Below are 20,965 nucleotides of genomic sequence, written 5' to 3' on the forward strand. Positions count from 1 at the left end.
TGAGCAAAGTCTTAACTTGATGAAGAAAATGGGTAAAGCCATCCTGACGCATGGGCCAATGGATTAACAGCTGTAAATGACTATAGGCCTAATCGAAATCTGCTAGCCTGGATTACAAATGATGGATATATCCTTTTTTAGACACATTTTCCAGATTTGTAACTGACAAAATACACAACTGACTTGTTGTTTTGGAAGTGTTTCTTTACACCTTTAGTTCCTGTTTTTAAAGATGGGGTTATGAAAAGGTAAAAAAAAAACAGTTACAGAGATAAGACCAATGACTGGCTGTACACTGTGAACACTGTGAATGTTGTAGTATCAGGTTAAGTCACACATTCATGAAGGACTGAATGTTATTATTAACAAAGAATAACAGCACACACACACACGCACAAAATCCTCATGCAAATAACCACAGTGTGTCAACTATACATGTTAAAATGAAGGGGGGAAGGGAAAAACAGATTTTCAACTGGAAGCAAAATCCAAAGTTTCTCATTTTTGCTCTTTACAGTTCACCATATAGGACATAAAGCAACCAATAAAGGCAAACGAAATGTGTGTGCTGTGCTGTGTGAGGCACGAGTAATGCATTTTGGAATATGGGAAAATGTAAGAAAGGAGGACCATTACTTGTTTAAAATTGTGTTGTTGTCAAGCAAAAAGGTAATAACAAAAAACTAGCTGAAAAGTGACCCTTTAAAATTGGAAGAATGGACTGATGTAATCGAGGACATATATATAATGGAGAAAATGACCTACACTTTGAGACTGAAATCTGACAAACACCGAAAACAGTGGACAAAATGGATAGCTTAAAAGACTCACTCAGCCCCATAGAGCAGGGACCTCTCCTCGTTGTTGTTGTTTTTTTTTGTTGTTGTTTTTTTCCTTTTCCCCTCTTCCACAGATTGGGTGTTCTTTATTTTTTATTTTTTTGGTTTGTTTCTTTTGTGTGGTTTTTTTCGTGTTTTTGTTTGCATGTACTATAAAATTGGAAAAAGTACAAAATAAAAAGTAAAAAAAAAAAAAGAAAAAAGAAATGTGTGTGCAGCACACAAACTCATTGCAGTTGTGTGCTTTGTATACGTTTTTATATGTTTTTCTCAGAATGATTGTTACACTACTGTATGAAGCCATGTTGTCTAAGGTGATCAGCCACTCACCATACACACACACTATCAACAAGGGGCACTTTGATGCATAGAGCAGGATACTATAATTTTTTTTTTTTTTTTTTTTTACCTCTTAAGCCCCAAGGGGGTTTCTGAGCTTCCTGCTCGAAAATGTAATGCCCAAATTTAATTGATTATTTCTCTGCAATTACAAACTCTGTCCTTACAATCTTGGTATCAAAATAAAGCTAACACTTGTGAGATTTCATCAGAGGTGTAAATATTGAAGCAGATATTACTGCGTCAAGGTTACTGAGACTGGAACACAGAAAAAGTAAGTATATTTTATCCTCGCCTAATTTTTAATTTTAATTTTTAGGATATAACCCTTTTAAAAATATGCCTCAGATCACCTGTGCAAAGACTTATGTTTCTAAAGTGAAACAGTGAAAAATTACAGCCCTGTCAATACATGAATATCCAGATGTTGTACAAAAATGTCCAATTTTGGCACACAATTGGACACTGTACCAGTTGAATTTTTTAGGTATTAAAGAGCAGAAATTAATAAATTTTATTAACAGGCCTAAAAATGCTTTCTTTTAAATATATTTTTGAAGAATTAACCACACATTTACATGGTAATGGCCCTTTTCTGCGGTGCGCATGAAGCATTTAATTGGTCTCTGGCCCTTTAAACTCCAAGGGGCTGTAACTTTGGTTTCTTTTGGTCAATTTGCATGATTGACACCTCTTTTTAATCGTTTTAGCCAATAGAATCAAAGTAACAATGCCACATTCACGTGACTTCAACCAATCAGACGTTGCAATGCCAAAACCCACGTGGGCCCAAATTTGCTGCATGTGGTGTCTGTCCAGTCACGTGTCTATAGGTGGGTTTAAAATGGCGGTTGTTGACGGAAAACGGCTCTGATGCGGCTAGGTAGGTGTGGTAACTTCTGATAATCACGTGGCTACCGGCTACCAGCGAAAATAATGGAGGAAATCGGGATGGTAAGCCAATCTGTGTCTTAGTGCATTTTCGCCGCTATGTGTTTTTGTGGTCTTCTTTTGCGGCTCATTCAGTGAATTTTCGTCTGATTGTCCACACATATCTGGACTTATATTTCTCACCCCGTGTTATAACCGATTAAACGTGATCTCTTTTTTGCCCCGGTACCGGGGGCGTGGGGCTTACGTGGTTAAACCTGTTTAAATTTTAGGTTTTTTTTTTTATTTTTTTATTTTTTTATTTTTTATAACGACTCAGCATTTTATATAAAAACTTATTCACACATTGTAAGACACCATTAGTTTTTATGCTGACTCTGGAAACCACCATATATTTTAAATTTACCCTGTTTTGTTTGTCTTCAGTGTCAGGTTGGCTCGAAAATTATGAAGTTATGTCGTCTTTCAGTATCTGTTTACTGTGTACCAGGCTAAGGACTCTGTGGCTCCTCAGCAATAGTGCGGTAGTGCTGTGGCTGATTTTGAAATATGGAAGAGTCTGTCTGGGTGAACAGAGCTGTCATCTTTAGGGGGCGTTTTATCAGGAATTTTCTAGATGTTACCAGATCACCGTAGCCCTGGGAGTGAGAGAAGGCGTAGCCTGATCGAGTACTACGCCTTCTCAGTAGACGACGAGGTGCAGGTGCAGTCAACTCCTCTGTACGCATCTTATACCTCACCTAGAAAAAAGAAATATGGGCTTGTTTTGTTTGGTTTTTTTATGCAAACTTTTTTTTACTATGGATACATTGATTCAAACTCAGTTAAATTACATGCTACTTTATAGTGCACAAGGTGCATAGAAGACAAGAAAGTCTTAGATGCTTTATGTGTTCAGTTTAGTTTTTTCTTTTCTTTTTTTACCTTGTCATTAATGGTAGGACAAAGCTGTATAAAAATGAAGCGGAAAGCTACAACAGGCAGGATACAGAGGAGGAACGTCAGGAATATGGTGAGCCACACATTAGGCTGGTTCAAAGTGTTTCTTGCTGCGCCTAAAATCCAAAAAGGACACAATCACATGAGTCACATACTCAGGTCTTCTTTAAAGTACCAAAATTTTAGAATAGAAAAAAACTTCAAAAAGTTAACATTAAAGTGGCCTCTATACTAAGTATACTGCAGTAAATGTACTTACCAAATAAGGGGAAAGAAGACGGGAAGACATAAAACATGCCATTGCTGTACATGGTGACTGAGATGGCAAAGTAGCCTATCGTGCTTAACCACACAAAAGAATGGTTCACTGCTGTCCAGTAATAGGTGTCAAGAGACAGCTGAAAAGTGGAAGATTATTGTTATTATTATTATTACTACTACTACTACTACTACTGTAGTAGTACTGTACTATTACTAATTTATTGTTAGTGTCCTGGTGCACAATTAAAATGACTGGCTGAGATGGAATGGAAGTCTATCTGTTACAACAGACTAATAAACTGCATAAGTATGGGGCGCCGTTTGTAAAGTGAAACATGCTGAAATTAACGGCAACATTTTTCCACATTTAGCTCAAAACCTTACAAAAACATGTTTTTTCGAGTAATTTTTTACAACATTTAGTAAAATATTTGTAACTTTTCATCAAATGTTAAATATTAAATGTAAATGTTAAATATTAAATCTAAATATTATATTTAAATCTAAATGTTAAATGTTAAATCTAAATGTTAAATCTAAATATTATATTTAAATCTGAATGTTAAATGTTAAATCTAAATGTTACAGAAAACTAAATATTTAGGCTACCATGCAAATTTATTGTACGGATCAACGGAAATACCAAAATAAAAGCTTCCCGAAAACCTCCGGTCCAAAATTGTGTCTGCTCTCCCACTCACTTCTCCCCGCCATGTGCTGCTTCACTTCTTGCCTACGACCATGTCCAGCGATTTTGCTGGACATTAGACCACAAAACAATGCGCATTTTATATTTCTCATTGTTTTTTCCATACTTTAGTTACTGTGTCGAAGTTTGGGGGAATACATATGAGAATACTATAAAACCTATAAACTTATTACAGAAGAAAGTGATACGGATGATTCATAACGTTAAATATAGAGAAGATACAAATACATTATTTATAAAGTCAAAATTATTAAAATTAGGAGATTTAGTGAAACTACGGACACTATTAATTATGTTTAAGGCTAAAAGTAATATTTTGCCTTCTAAGTTACAAAGAGTATTTTTAACGTGTTCGGGGGGAGAAGACAGCAGAAGGAAATTTTATTTTAAGCATCGGCTAGCTAGGACAGCACAAAGATTAATGAGTCCAACGGTTAGGGGTATACAACTGTGGAAGTCTCTTCATTAAAATTTAAAGAGTTGTATAAATTTACATTGTTTTAAAAAGTGCTACATGTCTAAAACAATAACTCAATATGAAGAATGTGAATGAAATTGGAGTTAATTGAATAAGGATCCATTATTTTTTGTTTCATTTATTTTATTTACTTATCTTTTCTCCTTGTTACTATGTGGAGTGGTATATTCTGATTTTAAATTGTTGTTTGGTTTGAGTTAGGACTGGAAATAAGTGTTAATGTTAGTTTGTTCCTTGACTTTTGGTGACCACTTGCAATATAAGTTGGACTGTAGATAGGGGGCAGGGTTTAATAAGAATAAATTCTTCTGCCTGCTCCTTTTCACATGTGGTTGCAGTGCTTTACTGACAGAAAGTGTAGTTGGTTTGTTTGAAAGAACTAACTGTGGAAAATGTTGACCAAGTGTGAAATAAATGAAATGAAATGTTCTCACCTGTGTGTGCACCACAATAAGCAGACAGGTCTGTAGCAGGAAAGCAAAAGATGGATGGCTCACAATGTCTTTTCCATCATTTCTGACTGCATCATTCATGGAAGCCCATGGGATAAAGAAGATGATTAAGGAGCAATAGCAGCCATGAATCAGATAGCTCACAAAAGCTTTCTTATTGAAGTATTGGTTCTTCTGGCCTGGAGCGTAGAGCTGAGGATGGTATAAACTCCAACGGTCATTTACATCCTGCACAAAACAAGTTTTAGTGAAAGAGATGAGAAAGCTCAGTGGACACAGAGACCTGAGTATGAGATCTGGTTTATGTAAGTCAACCAAAAACTGATAGTTAATTGTAATCTACATACCTGGTCAAACAGACACATGCCAAGGACTGGAAGAGCTGTGTAAACCATATTGTAGAAGGTGATGAACCAGTCCTCATAAACAGTCTGTGAACAACCACAATGAACATTTAAGTACAACATAAAGAAAAGGTGAATGTGAATCAAGTTATTTGTTTCATTTGTCCTGCATCATTTGAAACTTTTTTGCATTTCTCTCATTGAGATTGATAAACACTTTATGTCCCATTACAAAAGCTACTTAAATTACATTATAGTATAGTTACAATACATATATCTCACCTGTGCAGAAAAACCACAAAAGAAGGCGTACCAGAATTGGACAAGCGTAAAAGTGAAGTTCTTGTAAAAGAAATATCCAAGGAACTTGCACATGCGGATGTAGGACCAGCGGCCATGCACCAGCAGGAGGCGCTGAAGGTAACGGAACTGGGCAAAGGAATAGTCGCTGGACAGCACTGCCTGCATGCCTTCCTGCCCACTGATACCTACACCAATATGAGCAACTGGCAGGCAGAAAAGGAAGCAAATAAAATACACAATAAAATACACAATATCAGCTACATATTTCCCAGCTGGATAGTTGTAATGAAAATACAGCTCTGTATATTGGTGACTTCACAGGTTACCCTTTATCATGCTGACATCATTGGCTCCATCCCCAATAGCAAGAGTGACAGCCTGCTTGTATTTCTTGACCAGCTGAACCACTTGGGCCTTCTGCAAAGGAGTGACCCTGCAGCAAATCACTGTCTGACACATGCATGCTGTCCTCAGCAGCTCCAACCTCAAGTTCTTCTCCAGTGCAAAAGCCTGATGATGAAGGAAAGAATTGATGGAGTTAGGTCATCTGTCAAGATTCTGTAGTGCAACCTTAAAACCTCAAGAGAATTCCATTCATTTCTACATTCATCTCTAAGTTTAAAAAATATAAGAGAATCAGGCTTTAAAAAAACAATATGTACTTTCTGATCACACAGTGTGACCTCTACTGTTGAAGCTACATAAACAAAATAAACTAAACTAAACAGGTCAACTTGCAGAGGTTTTTCAGTGGTTGCTGAAAACAAGCTTTCTTACCAGACTGTGCCCATTTATTATTAGTCCATAATCTCCATCCACCTTCTCATCCTGCACAGTCTCTGTCTTTTTAAGCCAAAACAGGCCTACTCGAGATTTAATCACAGTTGGCTCCTCTGCTGCTTCAGGACACATTTTTCTTCGTGCATTCCTGAAAATATGACAGAGAACATGACCTGATTTGTTATTTGTTATTATTTTGGGTTCGCTTTATCACCTATTCAGGTTGTAAATCGTGTTGTTAAAAAGTAACTAAGTAATTAATTACTTTTGAAAATAAGTAATCAGTAAAGTAACAGGATTACTTTTTTGGGGAAGTAATCAGTAATTAGTTACTGATTACCTTTTTGAAGTAACTTGACCAACACTGCTGGCTAATAAAGGGGACACTGAGGCATTCCTCTGCCAACTGAGATAAGTTAGTTTTCCAACATGTTCTGCATCTGCTCCAAGGCATGCTAGATTTAGACATCCTAAGATGTCTGAATCAGGTCAACTGGCTTGTTTTGATGCGACTGAGAAGTGGCTCCACTCTCTATCCCTCCTCATGCTATCTCTAAGGTAATGCGTAAAAAATGACATGTCCGGCTAATACAGCGGTAGTCAAATACCACTTAGGAAGACATTAGCTTGTGAGGTTACAGGTTACAATTAATCATACAAATGCTTGGGAACATTAAAATGTCAGATTAATGGTTTTTATAGATTTTTTTCTTGTGATAGAATTAGCTTATGGCTATGATAAACTGGCTAGTTTAATATTAGTTTTTCATTTACAGTAGGTTTTTCATTCAGTTGTGGTAGAATTAGCTTGAGATAGCAAGTTATGAAATCTGGCAGCAACAGTTGTTAATTTGTCTTATATGTTTATTGAAGTTCATAGTGACAAATTATCTGATTCATACGCTGAAACAGCTTCCGATTGGCAGAATACAATCATCATCTGGTTTTAACTGACTCACTGTAGCTCCTCTTTGACACCTTCAGCAGTGTTGGCTGAGACAACAAAGACGTCCTTCATCTCCTCTCTTAGCATGTTACAGGAATAGCCAATGTTCTCTGCTGTCTCTGTTGAAGAAAAAAAAAAGAATAATTCTCAATCACCTAGGTGCTAGAAATCTTTAAAGTCAATCTTGCAGCAAACCAAAGCTGGAACGACTCTCAGAGCATTTGTCGATATGTATATTAGATCTATGACTTGAAACCATGGAAACCCATCAACCAAAACGGTTGATGCTCTGAGATTGTGTGTAGATTAATGAGAGCAGGAACATAAGAATGTATTATACATCATAATGCAGTCTTTATCCACTTTGAAATGTATAGTTTAAAAAGAAAAAGTTCCACCGACCTTGCTTATCTCCAGTTAACACCCATATTTTGATGTCCGCTTTAGCCAGTTGCTCAATGGTCTCTGGCACACCGTCTTGCAACTTGTCCTCTACAGCTGTCGCTCCCAACAGCTAAAGCCACACATGCAGCTATGATTTAAACTGATGTTAAATAAAGCAAAGCAATGAAGCCATCCTATACCTTTATCACAAATTATGCTGGTTTCACTGTAACATTAGTGTACAATATAAACCAGGGGTGTCAAATATAAAGGCCTGGGTGCCAGAACTGGCCTGGCATAGACTCTAACCTGACCTGCTGGACAGCTTTGGAAAATGTAAAGAATGGAATTAATTTTGGACTTTCACTTGTATTTTCATAGGTTTTTGCAGCTTTTCCTACTGATAAAGACCTCCCCCATGGCCATATGCATACTACACCAAGTAAATTAATTAATAGGTAAACAATTAAATGTTAGAACAATTCCTCTGAATTAACAAAACCTTTCTAGTACGCAGAGACTGTTACTGCCTACATCAACAAGTGTATTGAGGATGTAACAGTCACGAAAACCATAACTGTCCGGGCCAATCAAAAACCATGGATGACAGGAGAGGTCTACAGGCTGCTGAAAGCTCGGAATGTTGCCTTCAGAGTTGGAGACGAGGCAAGCCTGAGGACAGCTAGGGCCAACCTTTCCCGTGGCATCAGAGAGGCTAAGAGACAGTACTCCAGGAAAATATCTCATCACTTCAAAGACAGCAGAGACTCACGGAGCCTGTGGCGGGGCATTCAGACCATCACAGATTACAAGCCCCCACCACAGACCTGTGATAGCACTATCCCCCTGCTGAACGAGCTGAACACTTTCTTTGCTCGCTTTGAAGTCCAAAACAGCACCACTGCACAGAAGACCCCACCCCCTCCTGGTGACCAGGTGATGACTCTGTCACCGGACAGCGTGAGGAGATCCCTCAGCAGGATCAATGCACGTAAAGCTCCGGGTCCTGACAACATTCCTGGTCGTGTACTGAGAGACTGTGCAGTGGAACTCACTGATGTCTTCACAGACATCTTCAACATATCACTCATCCAGGCTGTCGTCCCCACATGTTTTAAAGCCACCACAATCATTCCGGTTCCAAAAAAGTCATCTCCCTCCTGCTTTAATGACTACCGTCCTGTTGCACTTACTCCCATCCTGATGAAGTGCTTTGAACGACTAGTCATGCAGCACATCAAGACTGTCCTGCCCCCCTCCCTGGACCCCTTCCAGTTTGCCTATCGGCCCAACCGCTCAACCGATGATGCCATCTCCACTGCACTCCACTCGGCACTCACACACCTGGACAAAAATGACTCATATGTTCGAATGCTGTTCATAGATTTCAGTTCAGCATTCAACACCATAATCCCCCAACAGTTCATTCAAAAACTGGTCCAGCTGGGGCTCAACACCTCACTGTGCAACTGGCTGTTGGATTTCCTCACCGGTAGACCTCAAGCAGTACGGGTTGGCAGTAATACATCCAGCACCATCATTTTAAACACGGGGGCCCCGCAGGGATGTGTGCTGAGCCCCCTCCTCTTCACTCTGCTGACCCATGACTGCACTCCATCATACAGCTCCAACCTCTTCATCAAGTTTGCGGACGACACAACGGTGGTGGGTCTCATTAGCAACAGGGATGAGACCGACTACAGAAGTGAGGTGAGACGCCTGGCCACGTGGTGTGCTGACAACAATCTCTCTCTGAATGTGGAGAAGACGAAGGAGATTGTTGTGGACTTCAGGAGAATGCACACCCAACATGCTCCTCTGACCATTGACGGAGCGTCTGTGGAGAGAGTGAGCAGCACCAAGTTCTTGGGTGTGCACATCACAGAGGATCTCTCCTGGACGTACAACACCACAGCACTGGCCAAGAAATCACAGCAGCGTCTCTTCTTTCTCCGCAAACTAAGAAGAGCAGGAGCTCCAGCCCCCATCATGTACACTTTCTACAGAGGCACCATCGAGAGCATCCTGTCGAGCTGCATCACTGTGTGGTTTGGAGCCTGCAATGCGTCCTGCCATAGAACCCTCCAACGCATAGTGAGAGCTGCAGAGAGGATCATTGGTGTCTCTCTCCCCTCCCTCCAGGACATTTACAGCACCCGTCTCACTAAAAAAGCCCTTTGCATAGCGGCTGATCCCACGCACCCAATTCAAAGCTTCTTCAAGCTGCTGCCGTCAGGGAGGAGACTGCGGAGTCTCCAGGCCAGGACCAGCAGGCTGAAGGACAGCTTCATCCATCAGGCTGTCAGGAAGCTTAACTCCCTCCCGATTCTGCCCCCTCTCCCCTCTCTCCTCCACGGTCTCACTGAACTCTGTCACACACACACAAACACACACACTCTCTGATTCACTCACTGGCCTGCACCAGTTACCAGTCACTTTGTGGAGCATTGGACTGCCATTACCTCATAAGACTTTGTTGCTACACTTTCTCTTACCGTACACTACTAAATCTCCATTTGCACTATTTGCCTATTTGCACTACTCTGCCTGGTTTACACTCAATGTCACTTACCCATTATATTGTATATTATATAGCTTTCTTGTTATATGTAAAATTGTATTTATTTAAATTTTTACTTTTTAATTATTTTACTTGCATTTTTAATCACTTTTATATTTAAATATATTTAAATGTTCATTTGCTATTTATCTAGGGATTGAGAGTAACGCAATTTCTATTCTCTGTATGTCCTGTACATGTGGCAGAATCGACAATAAAGTTGACTTTGACTTTGACTTTGACTTTGACTATTTTATAATTACAGGACAGTCTGGTTAATGAACTTTTCTGTAACTTTACATATTTACTTCTTACAATTTAAGCCCAAAGAGTCATGCTGATAAATTCTTTCATTTAATACAGAAGCATTTCTCATCATATTAGAAAATCTGAGACGCACTGTTGAAATTGCACTTCGTTTTCTTATTGGAAGATATCTCAGGGATTAAATGTGTAGTAAAACACTGACAGAGGACAATCTGAATTTCACATGAAATTAGGCTATATTGTGGGCCATAATGTAAAATGAGTTTCATATCCCCGGTATAAAGTATAACTACCAATAGATAATCAAGCAGCAAATTCGTATTGACAAAGTTTTCAGCACATGTACTAACCATCATATCTTTCTCTATCTCTTCATAAAGTTCATCAAGTTTTTCTTCACGTCCCTCCATGGCAACACTGGCCTCATGGTGGCGCTGTTTCCAATCTATCATGTAGTCCTCATTTAAGTCTTTGTAGGCCAGAGCAAGTGTACGGAGGCCATCACCTGCATACTCCTGTTTTTGTTTTGATAATTGAAAGAAGTCAAATGTTAAATTACATTAATTATATTAAAATTTCATTGACTTTAGCTTCAAGCTACTTTTATATGCTTTGGATCACTCACATTGAGGTGGTTAGTGGTTACTTCCATCAGTTTGTTACAGGAGGGGTGCAGTCTTTCAAAGATCATGGTGTCTGCACCTTTGCAGTATAGAGTCAGCTTCCCCTCTGGGCTGCGCACTGGAAGTGACAGGGAAAGTTAGAAAGTTTGACGTAATGCATGCAGAAATGAGAAATGTATTCTGAATATATGAAGTGTGGTCACTGAAGATAACGACACAAAAAAACCTATCACTACTTCCTCTCACCTATCACTGACATTCTCTTCCTCATATTATTAAAGTCCAGAATGGCCAGAAGTTCATAGATGACTTGTTTGCCCATCTCTACTACTGTGATGGTTTCTGGTGTGCGTGATAGGAACACAAATCCAAAGTTTCTTGCAGCAGTCACCAGAGCGCCTTCATCAGGTGACTGAGCCTGATAATTGAGCTCTCCTACAACATAAACATTATAAACGATAGTGGTAAGTGAAAATGTGAAAATTGTGCATTTGAGAATAAAAGATGTCTTTTAGGGGACCCCTCACCCTCTTTCTTTTCCTCAGGCATGACAGTGTGACACAGGGATAACAAGCGGAAGAACTCCTGAGTCTCAGGGTTTCCACTTCTCACCATCTCCACCAGACTGTGGTCATGAAAGCTGAACTTTGGATCAGCCAGATTGTTCCAGGAGAAGTCCACTCTCTCTGTCCTCTGCAAGAAAAGCCAAAACAACAAAGTTGGATCAATACTTTCTTTAAATAATCATGCATTTTCCTCTCACCTCTGTAATTTAAACAAAGTTCACAAACAATGCAATGGATGTATTTTCCTCTCACCTCTGTAATTTCCACTCTTTGTCCAGAGAAATCATAGAGGTCCCCTGAATATATGATAAATGTACTGTAAAATCAGTTGTTCACCCAATGTGTTTCCATTTGCCTCACTAATTTTTACAAAAGCAAAGCTGCTCACCGTAAGCTTTTCCATTAATGGAGCACTTGTTGAAAGTCATGATGTTCTGTGTCAGAGTGCCAGTCTTGTCACTGAAGATGTATTTAATCTGGCCTAGCTCCTCACTGAGTGTGGTGGTTCTTGCCTGAGCTGGAGTATCATTCTTAGGATAGTACATCTTCCTGTCCCAGTCTATGAAGAAGCTGTTTCCCAGACGAATGAACTCCACGCTAACAATGTAGCACAAATTGGTAAAATTTCAAAATGTGATACATATTAGCACAAGTCTCAAGTGTTCAAACCAACTTTGGTTGTTTTTTGGTTTAATCATTTTTCTGTGCTGAAACTTACCTGACATAAAGTGAACTGGGTATCACTGTGTTAAGGACAATGACATAAGACCAGAAGATGAGGAATGATGAGAGAGGAGCATCAATGCCCGGTTCACGAGGAAGAAACATAGTGAACACAGAGCCCTCATTTGTTTCCCAGATTGCATTGCCAATGGTCAAAATGGAGCACATAGATGCCAGGAAACCAAAGATCTGATGGAATGAAAACATCAGACTTCTTGATTATTCAAACAATATTACACTGTCTTTAAGTTCTATATCTATAAGCTGAGACTTTGTGTGACTTTCTTTGTATTTGTGCTTGTGTAAACTCACACATAACACCAGGATATTCGTCAGGTGATCAATGCTTGTCCGTTTGAATATTGACTTCCCGCTGTTCTGCATCAGTTTAGTGTCAGGACCTGGAAAGGATTATTAGTGTCAGATTTTCTTCTGCACACCTTCGCTGCATCTCCTTCCTGCTACAAATTATAAAACACGTATTAATATTGTAAAAACACACATAATTTCGAAACTTCTTTTCCTTGCCGCAATTTTTCCTCCCCCGAGAACAACTGTAATGAAAATAAGTAAGATGTGCATTAAATTTATCTGGGGATCCAATCGAGAAGTGACTAAGAGAAAATTTATGTACAAGAGTAGGAAGCACGGGGGCTTGGGAGCCCCAGACTTAGAGATTGTTTTGCGAATTCCTTTTATAAAAATTACTCAAAGCGCAATTTCTCGGGGTGCCCCGTGGGTTCGAGGGAAGGAGCAATTGTGGCAAAAGAAAAGGGGCAGGGCCAGAGCGGGTGTTCCATACCACAGACTTATGTTCGGTGACTTATCAAGTCAATGGGAACAATATAGTTTAAATTTTCTCCAAGATAATACGAAAAATATTTATAAAAAAATTAATGAAACCAAAAATGAAGGTGTAATTCAATATAAGTATGCAAATGAAGATGAAAACCTTTCAATAGTTAAAAATATACAAGACAAATTATTATCTGAAAGCATGAGAGACGTGGTATGGCTCATCTCGCTCGGGCGCCTCCCTGTGAGAGCGGTGGTAAAATGGAGTTGTTTTGTTACCACCATGAAATGTCCTATGACAGGTTGTGATGAAGATGAGACCCTAGAACATCTCCTATTGGATTGTTATAGGACAACTGAGATCAGGCAGAAAATGACAGAAATTGGCTATGATGTGGATGTTAATATTAAAGCAGTTAAATATGGTTTGTTTAAAGAAAAAATGTGTGACGACAAAAGGAGACTCTTTTGGTTAGTAATGTGTGTAATAAACACACATATTTGGAAAACTCGTGCCAAAGGAGTGTTAGAACAAAAGATGATAAGTAGTGATGTGGTGAGTAAACATATCATTACAGACCTGCGGAGAAGACGAACAATGGACCTGAAACTTGGGAAAGTTTTCCCCTGGAACGAATTAAAACTGTAAGTCTTGTGAGCGTTGTGTGGACTCAGATGCTAGATTTTCCTCCTTGTTTCTCCCTTTTGTATGTGCTCAAGGTTTTGTATATGTAATTGTATGTGTATGTGCATTTTATATGTAAACTTGTTTACTTTAAATAAAGTTAAAAAAAAGAAAAAAAAAGAAAGGATTATTAGTGTCAGATTTTCTTCTGCACACCTTCGCTGCATCTCCTTCCTGCTCTAGTCTCTTATGTACAACTTCAAACATTATTATCAGAGTAAACAATAAAAACTAGACCAAAAAAAATCACTCAAGTTGTACACAGATTCAATGTGATGTTGAGACACTGACAGTGATGCAGATACAGTTTTCAGTATGTTTCCAGACTGGTTAGCCTTAGAAGGAGAATGGCCTAAATGAAACACCACAAATATGTCATTACTGTGATATTGTTGTTTTAAGAACTTCACACTCTAGAATCTGTGGCAGATTATCTTCTGTATACCTTTGCAGATGTAACCACATCCCCTTCCTGCTCTAGTCTCTTATGTACAACTTCATACATCAGTATCAGAGTAAACAATAAAGGCTAGACCAAAAAAACATCACTCAAACTGCAAATTGTACACAGTTGCAGTGCACAGAGTACCTCCAAAGATGACCAGACCGAAGCACCACTCAGTGTTCCTGAGAGTACAGCCTCTGAGCAGCACTTTGTCGTTGTTCAAGGCATATCTTTCTCCGTTCAAAGTCAGAGTCCCTTTGAACTTGTCTAGACGGTTATTGGGAGGTTCACATCGCACTTCACCTGAGAAACAGAAATCAGTGTCAGCAAATAATTCTAAACAGTTCACAGGATAGTTAGAGGACAGCTCGAAGCAGTCTGTGTAGTCTCCTCCGACCTCTGGTATCAACAAGGGATTTTCGCCTACAGAACGGCTGCTCACTGGATATCTTCTGTGGACCATTCTCTGGAAACCTTACAGATGTGGGTTAATCCCAGCAGGTCATCATTTTCTGAAATACTCAGACTAGCCAATCTGGCGCCAACAACAATGGAACATTCCAAATTCTTTAAATCAACTTTCTGGCACATTTTATACTCAGTTTGAATTCAAACAGGTCACTTTAATAATGTCCACATGCCAAAATGAAGTAGATTGCTGTCATCTGATTGACTGGTTAGATGTCTGTATTAATTAGCAGGTGAACAGATGGACCTAACAAAGCAAACAAATAAACAATTAAATAAAACCCAAGATCCCATTGTTACATTAGTAGAAAAAGTCGTGCATGAGGAAATACAATCACTCAGTACAAACTTAAACAGTTCAAAGGTGAAATACTGCTCTATTGATTGATTGATTGATTGTTAATTTATTTCAAACATGTAAACAATATACAGGTACATTTAGTAAAGAAAATAAGAGAGAAAAAAATACTATACAAAAGTCAATACATTTCAATATTGCTACCGTTCTGATTCATTTACGTGTTGAAAGGGAGTGGGAAGAAGAACACACTTATTTAATCCCACCCCTTTGCCATAAATTATCAGTTAATATTTAGTCAGCTTCCTTACTGATATAATCTATAATAAAAATAGTGAACAGATTGCTGATATAATATATACTATAATATGACATGATTTTTTTTAAATAGAGACATTCACTTAATTTCAATATTTTCCCTTTCTTTATAGTTCGAGAAGATCATATTTTTATAACTCTTTTTGAACTGTTTTATGTTTGGACATTGCTTTAATTCCATATTCACACTGTTCCACAGTTTCACTCAATGAACAGAAACACAAAAGCTTTATCTTGTAGTACGTACCTTCCCTGTTTTGAAGTTACAAAAACCCCTTAAATTATAACTTCCTTCTTTCAAAAAAAAACATACTCTGAATATTACCTGGCAGTTCTTTTTTTTTTTTTTTGCTTTGAATAGAATTTGTGCTGTTTTGAATTTCACTAGATCGGCAATTTTCAATATTTCAGACTGCAAAAATAGTGAGTTTGTATGTTCCCTATAACCTGCATTGTGGATGATTTGAATTGCTTTTTTTTTGTTTTTGAAGAGTAAAAAGTGAATGTAATGTGGTTTTATAGTTGTTGCCCCAGACCTCTGCACAATAGCTTAAGTATGGTGAAACCAGTGAACAGTAGAGAATATGAAGTGATGTTCTGTCTAACACCTGCTTTGCCTTGTTTAGTACGGCAATGCTTTGTGATACTTTGGAATGAATATATCTTACGTGAGCTCTCCAGTTAAGTTTTTCATCTATTATTACCCCCAGAAATTTATTTTCACTGACTCTTTCAATATCAGCACCATTTATTTGAATCTTAGCATTTGTATCTAAACTACTATTTCCAAATAACATCAGTTTAGATTTATTCAAATTTAACGATAATTTGTTTTTATCAAGCCAGAACTTCACTTTACTTATTTCATTAGTCATATCCTCCAATAAATTCTGCAGATCATCACCAGAGCAAAAAATGTTTGTATCATCAGCAAAGAGAACCATTTTTAATACTTTGGACACTTTACAGATGTCGTTAATGTACAAGTTGAAGAATTTTGGACCCAAAACTGACCCTTGGGGTACACCACAAGCAATGTCCATACATAAGGAGCAACCACCATTTAATTTCACAAACTGCTTCCTGTCACCTAAATAACTCCGGACCCAATCTAAAACTACCCCTCAGACACAATAACGTTCCAGTTTTCTTATTAATATATCATCATCTATTGTGTCAAATGCCTTTGTCAAGTCTATGAATAACCCAGCCACATATGGCTTTTTGTCTATGGAATTTGTGATGTATTCTATTGAATCTAATAATGCCAATGATGTTGATCTGCTTGATCTGAATCCGTACTGACTCTCAGTGAATCGTTTATGTTTATCTATACATTTTCCCAGTCGGTTGTTAAACAGTTTTTCAAGAATGAGAATTGAGGTAGTAAAGAGACAGGCCTGTAGTTTGTGAAATGGTGTTTGTTTCCAGATTTGTATAGAGGTATAACTTTTGCTATTTTCATTCTGTCTGGAAATTGACCAGTTTGAAATGATAAATTACAGATGTATGTAAACGGTTTTATAATAGCCTCAATTACTCCTTTAACCACTATCATATCGATATCATTACAATCCAAAGATTTCTGATTTTACATTTGTTGACAATCTCAAAAACTTAATTTCATCAACGGCTGTGAGAAACATAGAATATGGATTTCTGTCTATCAGTGTATCCAGAATTATTTTTTTGCATTTATGCATTTATTCATTATTTATTTTGGTACTTGCATTAATTCTTAACTCAGCCAAGGCCTATCAACCTAAAAAAAATCTTTGTTAGTTTTGGTCCCCTCTGACATTTCCCAATGACAGAACCAGGTTTCACTTTTGAAAATCAGACTGTGTGTTGTTTCATTGAGATTCTCACCATTAAAGGCAGCGAGTGCCTCAATGTTGTCTCCCAGCTCTCCAGTTACAGTCAGAGCCTGTTTCACCTTCAGATTGGTTTCTCTGGGGGAGACCAAGGAAAATCCAAGACAATGTCAGACATTAGTTGTCAACCTAGCATACAAACAACACAGTACAGCACACTTACCCATCTAGTTCAGCTGTTTCCACATAAACTAAATTAAGGGGCTCACTGCTAGACAGCAACAGAAGGTCTGCCTAAGAAATAAAAGCACTGAGTTTAGTTTGGAACTTACTTTTGAAATGAATTTCTTTCACTTGCTTCAAATCTTTACTATAGCCTCCCCAAACTTACTGTGACAAACTCATTATTCTCCAGTTTGACTATGTTCCCGACCTGAACATTCATCCATTTTTCATTTTTGAGTCTGTCAGGGAAGGGAACAAAGGCATACAACACAGAAATGAATCCAAAACAGCATAATTCTTCATACAAAAGGTATTCTTTTCTTTTTCATTTGGGTTTCCAAAGACTTACTGGCCATCCATGAGGACGTCCACCTTCCGGTTATTGACTTGTCCGTCACATTTGTGTCTGTTCTGCTCAGTTGACACAAGAAAAAGATACTGTTTGCTTCCAAATCTGATATTAGTTTCTTATTTTTGGTTTTCTCTTTTGTTATTACCGATTTCAACTTACTATGTCATCAATGGCATCTTTGACTGCTGTTATAGAAAGCACTACTATTAAGGCGAAACCTGTAGTAATCCATGAGAGAGAGGAGATTTGTGGGATCAACTGTCAACACACACACACACACAAAGATTAACACACTCTTTCAGTGCATAGATAATATCTTTTCTTCTTCTTCTGCCTAGCAGTTCATATCCCCCGATGCAGGGTCTGCTGTTTTTCATGCTTTCCTCCACTTCTTCCTATCCAGGGCATCTTTTGGTGTAACATTCGCAGCCTTCATATTGTCTTTGATTCGGTCCATCCAGCGTTTTTTTGGTCTTCTTCGTGGCCTAATTGCTGGGCTGTCTTTGCGATGGAGTTCTTATCGCTACGGGCAACATGGCTGTACCATCGGAGCCTCGCCTCTCGCATCTTGTCTGTGATCGGTGTCACTCCCCATCATTTCCTAACGTCTTTGTTCCTCGCTCGGTCTAGTCGTGTGAGACCCAGAGGCCATGTCAGCATCTTCATCTCCATGGTGTGAAGGGCTTGTTTGTGCTTGGTCGTAGCTGGCCAGCACTCTGACCCATAGAGTGCCACTGGGCGCACGATCGACTTATAAACTTTCGCCTTAAGATAGATTGGCATTCTCTTGTTGCACAAGACTTATCTGACCTGGCACCACTTCATCCACGCTGTGTTGACACAGAGTCTGGCGTCTGGTAGAGTTTCGCAGTCCGAGGTGACAAGGGACCCAAGGTACTTGAATTGGGCAACTTTAGTCAGCAGCTCGCCGTTGATAGTGATGGTACTGTTGGTCTGGGGGCCGCGTTCAAGGTACTCAGTCTTCTTGATGTTCAGGCACATGCCGTTTTCAGAGAGCCAATCTTTCCATGCTTGTGTTCAGGTTTGCAGGGCTAGGCAGTTTTTTGTTTCTGATAGACATACATCATCTGCATACAGTAGGCTCCATGGATGTGGTGATTGCAGACCAGCTGTCGCGGTGTCCATACAGAGGGTGAACAGCATAGATAATATCTTTTAAGATTCTTAAAAGTGAAAAACTTAACAGTTGCTTCATTTTATTTATGTATGTCATGTATGTTCACGCTTAATAACATTTGGAAAAAGCATTTTAAAAAAATCGATTTATAAAAAAGCAAAAGAAAGTGCAAGTCCTTTCACATTTTAAGTCAAATGAAGTTTGAAAAAGGTATGGTTGAATATAGAGAATGAACTCTGAATGCGGTTTTTGCATTGACATAACTATCTGCAGCATAAAATAACTATTTTTAAGCATGCAATTATTCTGACAAGAATGGCAACATGTCTACCTGAAGGATGAGCAGGAAGAGGAAGTAGGCATTAGCGAGCCTCTTGAACTGCTCAAAAAGATTAAGTGGCAGGAAGGTGAAGATGTTGTATTTGGAGGTCTTGATGGCATTGTTCTGAAGTTAAAGAAATCGACAGAGGAAAGTTACACGACTGATGTCAGTTTAACAAAAATCACTGTGATTTAATATTTAAATGTTTGTAATAAAGTTTTTTAATGTTTAATTTATATTTGGCAGACATACTAACAAAAAATCTTAAGATTTCTAGGATTGCACTATTAATTTCCTAAAATTTCCTATTTACTCAAAAATGGTCTTTGTGACACTTGACTTTCATTGTGACAGAGTAATCAAATCCAAACAAGCAAAGCATTGAGCTGAGGGTGTGTCCAAAGCTTCTCTTGTCATCTGCTGAATAGGCATGATAACATTTGTCTATATACTTACAGCATAGCGGAAAGATAGGTTGAAAGTGCTGTCATTAGCCCGCAAGCATCTCTCCTTCTCTGTGAGAGAGTAAAGCAGTCAGAGCAGGAGAGAGTTTATGCTACTGTATGTTACAGCAGTACTGAGGAAAGAAACTCAAATTAAATTTATGGAAACATTTCAGAGCTGTTAGTCCAGCAGCATTTTGAAATGTTCACTGCTTGCCACAAAAATAAATAAATAAAACTAAAACTGAGACAGCCATACAGTAACTGAACAATGCAGTAAACTAGAGCAAAGTTTACGTGCATCTAATCTCACCTTCCTTATTTCCGTGTCCACACAAATGGCAAAAGTATGACAGCACAGTTCCCATCTTTAACTCATGTTCTCCATGTTTTATAACCTGGAAAAACACACATTTCAGTCCTAATTAGTGAGTCATTTCTTTATTGGTATTATATGTCGATATAATAATAGAGTGCATTTATATAGCGCTTTTCGAGACCCTCAAAGCACTTTATATTTCCACTATTCACTCACTCTCACTGTTGGAGGCAAACCACAGTTGTAGCCACAGCTGCCCTGGGGCAAACTCACAGAAGCAAGGCTGCCATATCACGCCATTGGCCCCTCTGGCCATCACTAGGAGGTGAAGTGTCTTGCCAAGGACACAACAACCAAGACAGACAGAGCTGGGGATCGAACCGGCAACCTTCCGGTTACAAGATGAGCTTCCCAAGCCCCTGAACCACGGTCACCCAATGGATATAAAAACCAAAAGGGGAAACTGTGGCAAAAGCGAGAGGGAACCAGTTGCTATAATATTTAAGGATTAATAGTGAAAAGGTGGAGCTGTTTAAGATGTACAGCACACCTCGTAAATTGGATATGAGGGAAAGACAGATGCAAAACATCCCAAAAATAATAAATCTGAGGTTTCACAACACTCAAAATATCTCTCCATCAATCTATAGATAGATAGCCATCAGTCACATACTTGTCAAAATTTCCACTCCTCCCCATTTTATCAGTTCTCCAAAGCTATAAAGATATAGTGCAACTCCCTTTCAACTCTTTGTAGTATAGTTAAATTTAAGAGGTAACAATCCCTAACTACACAGATAGAGATAAAGATTCATCCTTGACCATTTGACTTGTTCAGTAATCAGCCCATAATAATATGCAGGTATTGTATTTTTCAGGAATTGTTGTGGATAAATGTTTTTCAGTGAGACATAAAAAATATGAATTGATCACAGGGCA

At 38.5% G+C, this 20,965-nt stretch overlaps 1 protein-coding gene across 1 annotated transcript; it reads right to left on the reverse strand.

Annotated features, from left to right (window-relative positions):
- Positions 1-1,189: 1,189 nt before the first annotated feature.
- On the reverse strand, positions 1,190-20,075 carry LOC113025965 (phospholipid-transporting ATPase ID-like). The gene is made up of 27 exons (XM_080304422.1): positions 20,021-20,075; positions 19,721-19,779; positions 19,274-19,387; positions 17,964-18,062; positions 17,802-17,863; positions 17,619-17,691; positions 17,451-17,521; positions 17,283-17,365; positions 14,474-14,632; positions 12,717-12,805; positions 12,400-12,593; positions 12,070-12,278; positions 11,934-11,977; positions 11,643-11,808; positions 11,362-11,550; positions 11,118-11,233; positions 10,843-11,007; positions 7,684-7,795; positions 7,295-7,400; positions 6,333-6,483; positions 5,882-6,065; positions 5,535-5,758; positions 5,256-5,339; positions 4,891-5,136; positions 3,268-3,406; positions 2,994-3,124; positions 1,190-2,809 (listed from the first exon to the last, which is right to left on the reverse strand). The coding sequence occupies exons 1-27, from the start codon at positions 20,073-20,075 to the stop codon at positions 2,561-2,563; spliced, it is 3,573 nt and encodes a 1,190-aa protein (XP_080160548.1). The 3' UTR covers positions 1,190-2,560.
- Positions 20,076-20,965: the final 890 nt, after the last annotated feature.

The sequence above is a fragment of the Astatotilapia calliptera genome, chromosome 7 (genome assembly GCF_964374335.1).
Source record: "Astatotilapia calliptera chromosome 7, fAstCal68.1, whole genome shotgun sequence".
Classification (NCBI taxonomy): Eukaryota; Metazoa; Chordata; class Actinopteri; order Cichliformes; family Cichlidae; genus Astatotilapia; species Astatotilapia calliptera.

Coding starts and splice junctions, on each gene's coding strand:
- LOC113025965 (XM_080304422.1), bottom strand. CDS start 20,075: ATGGGAACTGTGCTGTCATACTTTTGCCATTTGTGTGGACACGGAAAT. Junction 14,633..17,282: donor GGCACTCGCTGCCTTTAATG/GTGAGAATCTCA, acceptor TCTGTTTCTCAG/GTGAAGTGCGATGTGAACCT. Junction 5,137..5,255: donor GCATGTGTCTGTTTGACCAG/GTATGTAGATTA, acceptor TGTTTTGTGCAG/GATGTAAATGACCGTTGGAG.